This window comes from Netta rufina (assembly GCF_964035555.1).
Source record: "Netta rufina genome assembly, chromosome: 21".
Classification (NCBI taxonomy): domain Eukaryota; kingdom Metazoa; phylum Chordata; class Aves; order Anseriformes; family Anatidae; genus Netta; species Netta rufina.
The window spans coordinates 4,092,352-4,106,218 of record NC_140145.1 but is presented as its reverse complement, the minus strand read 5'-3'; the positions used below and the strand labels follow the sequence as shown (position 1 = coordinate 4,106,218).

At 41.6% G+C, this 13,867-nt stretch overlaps 1 protein-coding gene across 1 annotated transcript in view; it reads left to right on the top strand.

Moving 5' to 3' along the window:
- The window catches only part of SPNS2 (SPNS lysolipid transporter 2, sphingosine-1-phosphate), a gene marked incomplete at both ends in the record, with an annotated part of 132,290 nt that overhangs the window by 85,617 nt on the left and 32,806 nt on the right, over window positions 1-13,867 (top strand). The window contains 4 exons of the mRNA XM_084299649.1: window positions 614-756; window positions 1,945-2,097; window positions 3,717-3,906; window positions 10,563-10,628. Of these exons, the coding sequence (XP_084155775.1) occupies window positions 614-756; window positions 1,945-2,097; window positions 3,717-3,906; window positions 10,563-10,628 (552 nt within the window). The remainder of the gene's footprint in view (window positions 1-613; window positions 757-1,944; window positions 2,098-3,716; window positions 3,907-10,562; window positions 10,629-13,867) is intronic.

Sequence of the window (13,867 nt, the reverse complement as noted above, 5' to 3'; positions counted from 1 at the left end):
TTGCATTTTTGTCTAGTGATTGACAGAAGGGATTGGAAACTCGGAAACCTAAGTCTTGAATGTGTCATTTTTCTGTCTTCCAGCTTGAATTTTCATTGTTTCTTAGTCTGCTGCACACTGAGGTAATCACTGAAAGCTGCCTGAAAATGAGAAACCATTGCAGATTAGATGGAAGACCACAGAAAGGGTTGCATGTCAAGCAAGGATTTTCAAAACCAACATGCTCCCCAGATCCAGAAATCTTTCACCTGGGTTCATTGCCCATAAGAGGCTTTTAAACTCTCCCAGAAATTAGTTGGTCTCTTAGCCCAGTTGGGTGCAGGTTTCCAAAGAGTTAAACATCACCCAGAATCTTGGTACTGTAATTACACAAATAAATGGACTGCCTTACCTCAGAGTATTCTCAAAGCTTCATGCTTGCGAAGTGAGATAAGAGAGTCCCAGGAATGACAGGGAGGAAGGAAAGGAGCAGATGCCTCAGTGTGCTCACAGATTCTGGATAGCCATAAAGAGCTGGGTTGCTGAAATGAGACTAATGTAATCTGTTTCTTACTGACTAGTCAAATCAAACACTGCTGACTTCCTCTGCTATTTTCCTGTTCCTTTCTCACAGGTATCTCCACTCCTAGGAATGATAACAGGGACACTCATCTTGATATTTGTACCCGCTGCTAAAAGAGGAAATGTTGAACAACTTGGGGGACAGCTGAAGGCTCGGACCTCATGGCTAAGAGACATGAAGGCACTGATAAGAAAGTAAGAACACCCTGCTGACGTATGCTTTGCCTCTACTGCTTAATGTGAACATCAAATGGCCTGTACTTAACACTGTGGGGTTGGAAAGTGGCATCATGCACAGTTGCAGAAAATTCGGTGTGTGGGCCTAGGAAAGAAAATCACAGTTACGTTTTCACTGGATGTTGACTGTGATGACAAAGATGAATTCCATCTTTTGCTCTAACTTTTCCAAGATTCAGATCTAAGAGTCTGCTTTGTTTGGCTCATATGTCAGACTAATTAAGGCTTTTGAAGTGTAGAAATTGCTGTGTTCCTGTATTAATTGTTGTGCCACTGTTGTTCAGATGTCCTTTTATATCCTTTTATATGTCCCTTATATCCATTTTCTTCCTTGAAAAAGCTACTCTGCTGAGTGGAGAGTTCAATTCCAAAGCAATTTAAGAGGAGAAAATACACAAAAGCTTGCACTACATGGCAAATTTAAATATATATATGTATATATAATATATATATAACCACATGTGACTGCATGTGCATAGAATGTGGTTGGATGCTTGTATATCTGCATAAAAGATCACACACTTCTGAGTTTTTAAACAGCTGCACTTGCTTCCAGAATGCTTGCCTTTGAATGTGCAAATATTTGTGTGTGTAAATTCAGTGTTACCTTGGAATTCTGATGTAAAACCTGTGGTGTCCTTCATTCTTAGAACTGCTGGCTAGGATGTCTTCCTGGTGTTGTCACACAGTGTCAAAGGGCTATGAAAAGTGGTGATGGTTAATTTATTGGTATTTTTATATTACTTATTTTGGTGGTTTATCCAAGTAGCAAGCATATAGTAACCTGGAAATAACTTGGATGGGGAGGGAGAGGTGGAGCTGGTAATTCGGGTAATCAGGTGATATTATGGTGACAGTGCTGTAATTCACACATCACATTTTAGTGATTAAGTACTGATCGTCTCCTGAAAGGGTCCCAAAAAAGTGATCCCTTTGAAGCACCTCTGAAGAGTTAAGCACATTATTATCAATAGAACGTCTTATATGAAGAAATATTTCCTGCTTCTTCTTCTCCATTTCTTTGTACCTCGTGTTATCTCTGCCCCTTGGCAAAGGGAGGTGAGTAGTGGGTCCTCTCCTGGTGCCCTCACTCTTTCAGTTTTCCTTCTAACCCTTCTCTTGGTTTTGCCTCTCGTGTCTCCACAGCCGCAGCTATGTGTTCTCCTCACTGGCCACCTCAGCTGTCTCTTTTGCCACTGGGGCACTCGGCATGTGGATCCCTCTCTACCTTTACAGAGCACAAGTCGTGCAGAAGACTGCAGAGACTTGCAATGCGCAGCCCTGTGGCACCAAAGATAGGTGAGGTTCATACACCACTGCTTTAAACAGGGGGGAGGGAGGGTGGGGGCTTATTTACCAGAGGAAACAGGCAAGTCCCGTGGAGTCAAGTCACTAGAATGTCTGTAATTTCCTGTAGATCCTTGCAACAATGATAGGAAATGCTGGGATTGTAAACTGGGTTTTATTTCTCTTCTTTTCTTCATTGCATGAAGTCAAACCAAGGCAGAAGTGATGACCTCAGCTCAGTCTTAGTTCCCAGGCTACTGTACAGAAGCAGAAAAAAGACAGCTGTCTTTGCCTCAAAAAATGGTTGGAGAACTGAGAGAGTATGAGGTTTCTTAAGACCCATACTGATTTCTATGATAGCAGTGGAATCAGCTGGCGTGTCAGGGTAGCCGAGGTAGTGGCTATAATTCAGGGCTTGGACTGGTTCCTCTAAAGGCTGCAGGAACTGGCCCCAAAGGCTTTTATTTCTGTGAGAGGGAGGACTTCACTGTGTTTCATCGCTCTGTATACTACTGTGTATACTGAGTTTTGCTGAAGAATGGTGCAAAGATCTGGGAGACTTTGGTTTGGATTGCTTGATGTTACATGGTGGTGTGTTTTTTCAGAGCCAGTGATATAATGTAGCTTGCAGCACGTATGCTGTGAGAAGTAATTCATTGTTCTGTGCTTTACCATAATAGCACAGAGCATAAAATGCTAACAAAAAATAAATGTATTTCTCCAGGTGAATAAAAGATATGAAAAACTGCCTTTTGCCAGCTCTTTTGCTTTTTAGCTTTTGAGGGAAGAATAACATTAGGAAAGCCTTCTTGCTCTAGCTGACACAATCTCATCACAGGTAAACTACTTAGTGGTTTGGAGTACCATCGACTAGAGCACCCAGCGGGCAGCCTTGCTCTATTCTGAAAAATGCAGTGAGCAGAAAATACAGCTCCAGTCAGACTGCCCATCTGCTGTTCACAAAGACAAGTTTTCCACTCCTTGATGACACCTATATTTTGAGCTACCCCGGAGCTACTTTCATGTAGTTGCCAAAGACTGTAGCCTGAGTCCTGCACATACAATACTGAGAAACCTTGACAGCTCCTGCTCTTGAATTTAAATAAATGCATTTTGTATGTGTATTATAACAGCAAAATAATCTAATCAGCCTTCTTTGAAATGGGCTGGAAGGAGTTAGAAAATTGCTGGTGTTTGTTGTCTTGTTAGGTTTCCATTTCCCTAAGCTTCCAAGTGCCTGCTCTGTCCATGATTTCCCTTACATGATCATTGTGCAGGTTATTACTTAGGTTTTTTTGTACATAATTAGCTATACAATGCACTTTGTAGGGAGCTAAGTTCCACACAAAGAAGCAGTATGAGCCCTCTGCATCTCTGTGTGTTGATCGATGCCCTTGTACAAGGATGAATTTTATCTGCTGTTTTCCGTAATTTCAGGGGAAGGGTGCTACAAACAAACACTCAGGATGTAGCTCATTTGTTTTATTTTAAACATGCAAAGCCAATATCCAGATTTTCATCAGCCAGTTTACCCTACTAATTTGTTCATAGGTCATCTCCATTTTGGAGAAAAAATCCAGAAAAATAACTGACTCTCTCTCTCTCTCTCTTTTTTTTTTTTTTTTTAATAGCTTGATCTTTGGAGCAATCACATGCTTCACCGGTTTCCTGGGTGTTATCACAGGAGCTGGGGCAACCAAATGGTGCCGCTTAAAAACCCAGCGAGCTGATCCTCTTGTCTGTGCTGTTGGCATGCTGGGGTCAGCCATCTTCATCTGTCTGATCTTCGTTGCTGCCAAGAGCAGCATTGTGGGAGCCTATGTAAGTATAATCCTTTGCATATGTCAGTCTTCTGTCTACCAAACACCTTAGAAGATTGAGTGCATTGTCCCCTGCAGGAAGGCTTCGATGTTTTTCCCACTCTGAATGTCCTTCATTTTTCCCCTTGGCATATTGGCACTGTATAGATGTGCTTGGAAGGAAAATGTGTTTCACTGTTTATCCCCTCTTACTGTCATCAGAATTTAGACCTGGGCATTTAGCTCTTGCATAGAAACTCACAGTTCCCTGCCTTTGGGTTGTTCTCTCTGTACCTCTATCCATAATGCTATTGCTCTTGCCTAATGGTTTGGTACAGGAAAATTGGCAGCTTCCCTTACAATAAGGGTTTTGTAGCAGCAGTGATACCAAATTGTAATTACAATATAACTTGTCTGTGGGCACGCTTTTGGCTACTTGTAAGTACCATTAATTTCCATAACTAAGTAGCTTGCTGCAAACCAACAGTAATTAACATGTAAGTTCAATTTGTTGTTGTTTTTTTTATTACCATAGCACCTGAAATTCTAGTCACAGCTCAGGAATACACAATACTTGATGCTGCACAAATGCAGATTTAAACAATGGTCCCACCAGAGCATTTATAACCTAAAGATATAAAAAGACATCAGATAGTTCCAGACAAATAGTGTGAAGGGAGAAGGAAAAACTCAAGATAATGTATAATAACCTGGTATGAGGTATTAGTCTTGCTTTCAGGAAAGAGTGGAAATCCAGTACACTGAACAGCTCTCAGGTTCTCTTTCAGTGTAATAGAGGGAAGCTTGATAACTTTTTGAAGGGACAGCTTGAAATGGTTTGAGTAGTGGGATAATTTCCAAAAGCCTACCCTAGTCTCCACACAGCAGCACACACTTCAGCAAGCAATGAGAATTCGTTTACAGTTAATCAAACAAACCATCTATTGCAATTCCTCACTTCTCTGTATTTCTAGCACTAGCGTAGCCACGGTTATTTTCTAGGTATTTGAATAGCTGCCATCACAACAGGGGAACACAAGAAGAAAGAATGGAAGTTTAAAAACATGAACACAGAACCAAGAATGCCTACTCTGGCTATTCAGGAAGTGTCAGGACCTCTGGCTCATGGCATGGCCTACAGCTAACCTTTGATTCAATGATCAGCAGAAAAATGACCACCTGGGACAACCTGTAAGAGGGTGTTACTGGTTGGCAAAACATTAGCCTTCCTTTTATTCCAGCTGTCTCCAAAAGAAGAGATCTGTCAGATCCCCCTGCCTGCCCCTCCCCTCCACTTCTTTGTGCAGTCAGACCTGTGATTTTCTCCTTTGCCAGCCCTGATGACAGACATGTTCATTTATGGTGCTTAGTCTCTTTATGCAGAAAGTCCTCCCTTTCTAAGCTGGAAATACTGTTTTCAAAAAATGTACAATGAAAGGTGGTTATTGGTCTCATTTTCTCTCTGCTTCTTTTTTTTTTTTTAATTCTCAAGACAGCAGCTTTTTAGCTTCCATATTTCCATGTGACTATTCCGCATTGTGTAAATATATAAATATAGATGGTATCATTTAACCAGTCTTAGAAACAGTTTATTTTATGATGCATGAGCAGTAAATCTAATAAAGAGTCAATGATGTGCATTGGAAGCTATATCTGCATATGGAGGGGGTATAAAGAATATACACCTATTTGCTGATGCTGTTAGGCTGATGCGTACATTTGTTGCAGGTAACACTGTCTCTCTGTAGCCCTAAATATGCTTTCTCTGCTGCTAGAAAAGTATTGCATGTAAAGTAGATAAGAGAGCCTAGTTAAAGTACCAAATGGGGAATCAGAGATCTGAACTCTCTTTATAGATTCTAGATGTGGTGGGGGTAAGTTATTTGTTTTACCTCTGCAAAATGAGGATTCTCAACTTACAAACTTACCTTGGATCATTAATGATTGTAAATCACCTGAAGTTAAGAGATCTGTGGATAAGCAACTCACTACAACTTTATATAAGAAAAAAAAAAAAAAAAGTGACACAACATCTGCTATTGATGGTGTTTAGTGTTACAGGTGCTAACCGCACTGAGAGAACAGGTCTATTTTGGAGCTACCAATGTCTCATAACACAAGGTATTACCATGGTGGTGCTATATATCAATTGAATTGACTTTTCAAAGCAAGTTTCAAACATGAGCCCTTGTTTTTCCACACCATTCAATGTTACTTCAATCATATAGACACTTGAGTGTTTAATTCCTTTTATTTCACTGGGAGACCTGTTCTGCAGGCTTGCATGGTGTAGCAGTGCCTCTACAGTTAAAACCACCTGTTATAAGTCTCATAGGTCTAAAATGCAGCAGGCTTTGTTCTCTGACTCTGAAGTTGGAAACCCCAGATTTGATGGACGACATGATAATTAGGTTACCCTCCTTATCTCAAGATCCACGATAACAGCTTGTTCTGGAAAGGATAAGGTGCAAGTTGTGGGTGGCTTTTCTCGTCTCTGATAGCTTCCTTTATAGCTGTATCCTGGCTCTCATCCTGAAACAAAGCTTTCATCCTGAAACTCATCCTTGAGTTCTGTATGACCATGAAAAGCAAGAGTAATGTTCCAGTCAGCTCCCCAGCATGGTGGTATTTCCCCACCTTCTGTACCATGACTGCCCTTAGACTTCAGTCACTGATCATACCATGCCAAAAGCGAAGTTACTGCATTTGGATCTCTCTTTGTTTCAGAGCATTAAAATGATCACTTCCAACATTTAGATAGCTAGACTTGGAGTTTAGCCTCAAACATAAAGGTCCATAAGAGACCAAGAATTGCTTGGCTTGTTTGTTTGTTTTTTGAAAAGACCTAAGGTGTGGCCACCTTGCCCCTTACACGCTGTCAGCTCTCTGCTGTCTTCCTTCCCTCCCATGCATATGTTCTTCCTCCTGCACGGTCCTGTCTTGCAGGTGGTTTTGGTCCCTGAGGGCAGCTTCTATTCCTTTTCCATAGCAGTCCCTCCTCCTTGGAGCAGATAGACAGACTTCTTTGTTTATCCCATCTTTTCACATTAATCCAGTAAATGACTGGAAGCAGTAGAGTGGCTGGAAAGACAAAATAAAACAGCGTTCTGTATCATTTAGCTGTCCAGACACTTGTATTTCTGTCTTTATACTATCTTGCTTTGCTGTATAGTGCAAACAGTTCTTACTCTGTTTTCCTTGCAGCATGTGTTCTAGTGTGTTGTATTGCAGCTCCTTAAAGCAGCAATTTGTATATCTTCCGGTCTCACTCCTTCTGAAATGTGTGTTCTTTGAAATATTGGTTTTCAAACCTGCCTCTTGAAACCCATTAGCTGGATAGCATCATTGTATCATACTGCTCAGACATTTCAGCAGCGTATTTTAGACTGGTTTCAGTCTCCAGGTGATTAGAGAGATATGTTCTGCCTCCTTTTGACAGTGTTCCAAGCTCCTGTTGTACCTCAATTTCAGCATCCATTTCAATTCCTCAAAGACATTTCATGATCTTGCACAAACAACAGCTCCCAGGCTAAGCCCTTGCCATAGAGTTTTTACAGCATCTCAGTGTCAGCTCCAGGGAGCTTTCTGTTGACATGGTGTTGGTGACTTATCTGCTTCCGAGGCATCAATATTGCCCAACACTGGGATGGAGTTAGGCTTGCTTCAAATTGAAGAGTACATGTGGGAGTCTTAGCCACCATTTCAAAGAGAACTTCAAATAATGAAGATGTAGACAGATACACAGGCTTTGCAAATAGCCATAGAGGGAGTTTATAACCTACTTAGATCTTGCTGGGAGAGCTGCTGGTGTGACAGCTCTGAAGTCTACTTTACTTATCATTTTTTGGAATCAGAATTTGCTAACTCTGATCACATAAACAGAAAGACTTCAGGGGGACTGAACTTCTATCGGCTTATCAAAGATGAGCAACTGGATACCAAAAGGAGATGGTGAGATATTATACAACACAGCTGGATTCAGAAGATCTATCTCTGCAGCTGAAATCTCACTGTAAAATGATGGTTCTAAAAGTGTGTGAGGAGTTAAACCCATGACCATTTCAGGAGCTATCGATCTGTTCTGGAGGCTGCCCTATTTGCAGTAAGCATCCCTAGAGCCTCTCTCCAGCAGAAATGCTGCATATCCTCATATGCCCTTTGTGGTGGATGAACTCATTTTTACAAATCCCCATTAGCAGCCGACTCTTTTTTTAATGTCAGTATCTTTTGTCCTACTTTTTGATCTTCCTCTTGTTCCTCTTTTTCTTTTACCAGTATCCACATGAGGCACATGTTTCATGGAAAAGCGTTGGGCGAAATGCGCGCTCAATAATTCAGGTCTGGTGCTCTGAAGTTTGTAACATTTCAGTGATTCATCGGACTTAGGCTGAATTCGTGCAGAAGAGGGCAAGTTTTACTTGCTGTGTGTAACAGCTTCTGTGTGTGTGTGTAACTTATATAACCTTAAGGCAAGCAGTTGCCTGTTTCCAGTGTTTTATGATCAGGCAGGGCATGTCGATGCTGCTTTCAGGAGTGTGATAACATCTTTTCCCAAGCTCGGTTTAATCTCTCCAGCTGCAGAACTCCAGCAACAGTGGCTGCAAAGCTGTGATAGGGCAGATTTCAGTGCAGGTCAGGAGAGCCCACCTGGGATCTGGGATGCCCTTGCTGCACGTCACTTAACTTCTGTCGACACCTTCATTCTTTGGCTATGTCTGTCTTAGCTCGGCAGTTCAGCCGAGCTCAAGGCAGAGCAGTGGACAGTGGGAAAGTGGAAAGAGAAGACTTCCTAGCTCAGCAGCTGGGCTGTAACTGGCTCAGACACCATCACAGAGGAAGCAGGTCCAGTCACTGAAAGAGGGGATAGGGAGGAGGAAGGTATGGGAAACAAAAATAATTTTAGAAACAAATAGAGGAAGAAGCTTTCTGTAGGTCAGTGCGTAAGTGTTGCTAAATAAAGCTGTCTATTCCTGGCAGTGACATGGTGGTCGGAGGGCTATAGGCGATCTCGAGCAGGGTGTGGGAAAGGAGACTGCTGTAGTCACGTCAGACCAACCATAGGCACGGATCTCTGAGTTCCTCCTCCCACCCCAAACTGCTCCTGTGCAAGCAACGGGGGCTGGGTTGGGGCTGTGAGTGTCAGAGCTTGCAAAGAGAACCACAAAACGACATCCATCTGAATGCTTCCTCAGAGCAAAGTGTGTTGTGTATTTCTTGCTGCTTTTGTTTCATCAATGTATTGTACCCAAGTCAACATAACAAAAGCTGAACATATGGTAAATAAAAGGAGAATCTTTGGTTACCTGAATCCAAACCTCCATAGCTGCTAAGTTTTCTCTCTAGATATAACAACAACAAAAAACTGGGGGTGAGGTGGGTTAGCTGGGCAAAAAGCAACCTTTGGGGAATGTCCAGTAAAGGTTTTTGCTTGCCTCCTTACTGGAGAGGAGCAGGGAGGGTCATCCTTACAAGTCTGATTATTTAAGTGGTGTTTCATCTGTGTGCTCTTCATAATACACAAAGGAAGATGGAAATGTGTGTCTGGAAGATTTTATGTCCTTTTTTGTTGTTCTGTTGACCCTACTTTTCTTTGTTAAATTGTTAACCTACAGCATAAAAGCAAAGGGTCGACAACTGAAATACAGGGAAAAAGTTTTCTGATGTGGGCAGTGTTCCCCTTGAAACTGTGTCACCCTAACTCTGTTGGGCTCAGTTTGATAAACATTTCTTTTAATGACCAGGTTAAATTAGTTTCTTCTCTTGGTGATCACTTCCAGTTCTTCAACTGCTCTAACTGTTTGCAGAACCATTTAGTGAACTGCATCAGGGAACTGACTTGAGCTAAAAATAAGCAAAACAAGCCCCTTTTCCACCACCTCCCCCTCAAAAAGAGATTCTTTGCCTCGTGGCAGTTTCCTGATACAAATCCCAGTTTGGCCCCATTGTACAAGCACAAGAGAGAAGGCAGCCTGGGGATGGGAGTAAGTGAGGAAGGGCTGCCAGGGGTGGAAAGGGTGCAGGGCTTTTAATGTATTTTGTTGACAGTCTCCACAGAGTCAAGAGTTTTAGCTCACTACAAGACAGCGATGTTGCGAAGCCCATACTTAAGTCCTGTCTTAAGTGCACCTAGATATTAGCAACATAAAACTTGTTATAGTGGCTAGACTTATGTCCCCCTCAAAAAGGACAACAATACACTAGCAGGGGAGGGCAGGAATCTTGGACGTGGTGGGTATTTGGTTTGCTAGAGTTTATCAGAGAACTTGGTGCCTAGCGAAGAAAAGGACTGTTCTGGAGAGCTGGGGCTTTCTGTCTTCTCTAACTGACCTTTGGAAACAGAATGATTTCAGCATGGAAGTCCAGGGCTGTCGCTTCTGTTTGGCTTCTCATCTTCATCTGTTACCAAAGGTGTCAGCCTTATATTTATCTGTCCTGTAGATCATAAACAGTTTATACTAATGAAGCTGCAGGCCAACCCTCTCAGGGCTCAGATAAACATCTATAGGTTTCTAGTACTCGGGATAACCACAACATGAACCAGAAGTGGATTGTGTACAGAAGAATCCTTTGAATGGGTTTGAGACAAATAAGCGACAAAGGAAAGTTTGTGACAGGTTATTTTTCCCTTAAATGTCAAGTGAATAAATCTTCTCCTTTTTGTGTGTTTTGTTACAACAGATTTGCATTTTTATTGGAGAAACTCTTCTGTTTTCAAACTGGGCTATCACAGCAGACATACTAATGGTGAGTGTACCTTGGAACAGCATCTTTCTCTTCTGGGGGCCAGAGCAGTTTGTCAGCTTGCAAGAACAACCTGAAGTTCACATCTTCATTTAAATGCCTAGTCCCTAGTTCAGCCTATTCTATGTTTGTCTTTTTTTTTTTTTTTTTTTTTTTTTTTTTAACTTGCTGAAAAGGAAAGTGAGAGAAAAAGAAAAAAAAATCTGCTTTTTCTTTTTCCTGAGCACCAAGGTGAGGCATTGTCCATAAGGGACACCGTTACTAGGTTCAAATAGTTTCCCCAAATATTAAGTATTTTCATAAAACCTCACATGTAAAGAACTCAGTCAGCATTTCCTAATAGCACATTAGTAAATTCTGTTATCAATAACTTGGCTTTGTTCTGTAATAGGAAATCCTTTCTTCCCGCCCTCCCCTGACCACAAAGGCAGCCATCTACCTCTCTCCTTGGCTTAACTCCAGCAAACCTAGCATTCAACACATACACAATAGAAAACCTCTGGGAAAGAAGAGAGGAAAAGAAAGTATAAAGAATTTTTGGACTAAGTCCACCTTGTTCAAGAGGAAACTGTCTGGGATTTTTCACCTCGTGTCCTTCATTTTCCATTCTCTCCCTACCATAGTGCTTCCTAAGTCTTACAAATCAGCAGGCTGATGTTAGCAACTAGATTTTTGTCTGAAGTAGTCTGCATGTTTGCTAAAGAGCCTTGCATGTTTGCTGATGCTGCCATCAGAGACGTACAGAGCCTTTCAAATACCTTGAAATCCCATTGTGAGGGAGGTTTCTTGTTGCTTATTGTTTGATAAAGAAGGAAACTAGGGCACAGAACCATTACAGGACTTGCCCGAGGTCTTTTGGCAGGTTGTTGACTAAGCTAAAAATACAATCAGTCTGGCATCAATAGAAAACTCCCTTGACTTGTATTTGTTGCTTATGCAAACATCAACAAGAAAGCAATCCGGCTCAGTGTTTCTAGATATAAAGATACTGGGGTTGATACATTGATTTGACAAGAACTTCGAGCTCCTGCTTAAATTCTGCTTGTGGTTTAAGTTCAAGGTTGTGTTTATATTTTAAGATGGCTCTGTAGCTGCTGTAATTGCATTGCCTGATGATCCTTCAGTCTTTCACTCATTTGTGCAGAGAGCACTTTGTGAGGTAGGGCAGTATGGTTAATGCCACAGCTCTCGGGTATGAATAAGGCACAGAAGCAAAGGTTGTCAGTACACCTCAGGACTGTTAGAAGGCTTTTAATTTCTCAGGTTCGCTCCTCCTACCAATCTAGCTTTACTGTGTTAGAGCTCAGCGTAGGCCGAGCAGGTGTTTACCCTGTACTTATATTGGTTTTGCAGCTTGTGCTGATTTCAAGGCTGTCGCTGCCGTTCAGTGGTATCTCAACATTTAGACAGATGTGCCTTCTCCAGACAGCTGTGCTGAGGAAGAAATTATAGTACAGTATCTGTAGCTGCTCATTACTGCCTCCTGCCAGAGCTTTCTGTCACATCCTGTCTTTGGCAATGAGATTCACAGGAGTGCTCCCAATTCTCTCTGCTCAAAATTAGCTTGTGTAGCAGATCTGTTATATCCTCCCTGGCACTGCCTGAAAGAGGTAAGGGGCAGGCCATGGAGCATGTCTGCAGTCCTCCAGCAGTGGCTCTCAAAGAGCAGCTCAGGTGGCAAATGCTGCTGTCATCAAGGCTTCGCTGGATGAAGGGGATCTGCTCGACACGTTCAAGGTCCTGCATAAAATCTGTGCCAGAAAGAACTGAAACTTGACCTCTGTTGTCTCAAGCTAACCTCAGAAGACATTCTTCTCCCAAACAATTCATTATATTGAATGTACCAAGGATGCCATCGTTATTCCATTTTAATTACTGAGCTTTTTTGTGTTGATTTCAATGTGACTTTGGTATCCTGTAGCTTTTTAATAGCTTTTATAGGTTTGCCATCTGTTTTGTATGAGCAGCATCATATAGTCAGTTGCATTTTGCACAGTTGCATTTGCAGTTGTGTATATTGCTCTAGTGCAAAAAAAGAAAAAAATCCCCCTTAAGAAATGATTGGAAATAATTGGAAAAATCTTCTTAGTTCCAATTCTGAAAACACAAGAAGGAAACAAAAAGCATGTTAAAAACTGGATTTTGGTAATTGATGCCAACTCTTAAGTTAGCTGTTCTCTTGCCTGTTCAGACAAATGAACTGGAGTGTCATATCTAATGCCCAGCTTAATGCATTATCAGCATGAGTAGAACTGTAAAAGTGCCATCCGAATAAATGTAAACGTCCACTTAGATCAATGCAAGCCTGTAAGCAGATGGTCTGAAGTACGTTTATGTTACACAAGGGGTTTGAGAGGATGTTTTGTCAGACAATAGGTGAGAGCCAGGGCTATAGCCATGTTTGACAGGCAGCTCTGTAAGAAGTTCTAGCCAGAGAAAGGTGTGGATATGCTTCTGTGAGATGCACTTTAAATGTTTTGCAAATTAATTTCTACTGATTACTATTTATTTGGTGTAATCAGAAGTGTGTCTGTTCTTGCCTGAGGCTGGTAAGGAGTTTAAAAGCATTATTAGTGTAAGCCTAACAACACTTTAATCATATACATAAATATTATCTTATTTTCATAGACAAAAAGCTTTCAATACTGGCTGATTTCAGTGAGAGCAGACTTATGCCAGAAGCGAGGGTTTTGGTAACTGCATCCCAAGTGATTTATCATAGCTCTCCCAAGATTTGTAGATCTCACGACTGCTTAAGAGCCCTATCTGGCAAGTTGGTAAGCACCTTCAGAGGTTTTGCAAGTTTAATTTCCTTGGCAAAAAGAAGGATGTTTGCTTCGTATCTTCAAACTTAATTGTTGGCTCTTCACAGATTCGTGCTTCCATTGCTCTTCTGTTCTTGCCAGTGTGGCAGCCTGTCTGCAGTTCCTCAAGCTGACTGCAGTAAAAGGTGCTGAGGGCTAGGTTTGATAAACTGTCAGCACTGCAGCATGCACCGCACTGCCTGAGATTTGAAAAGGCTGATATTTGTTCCAAATGCAAATTTGTACAAAACAAGCCTTATTCTCCTGAGCACAACTCTCCAAATCTCCTCCCAGGCACATGTTCAGATGGTGCTTAGGGAAGGGAGGTGGTTCTTATGGAGCATGCTAATTATGAAGCAGATTTTATCAGCCATCTTTGCAAATTGGCCTCAAAATTACCAGAAACCCAAAGTAGCATTAAAACTGCCTTGTAACAGC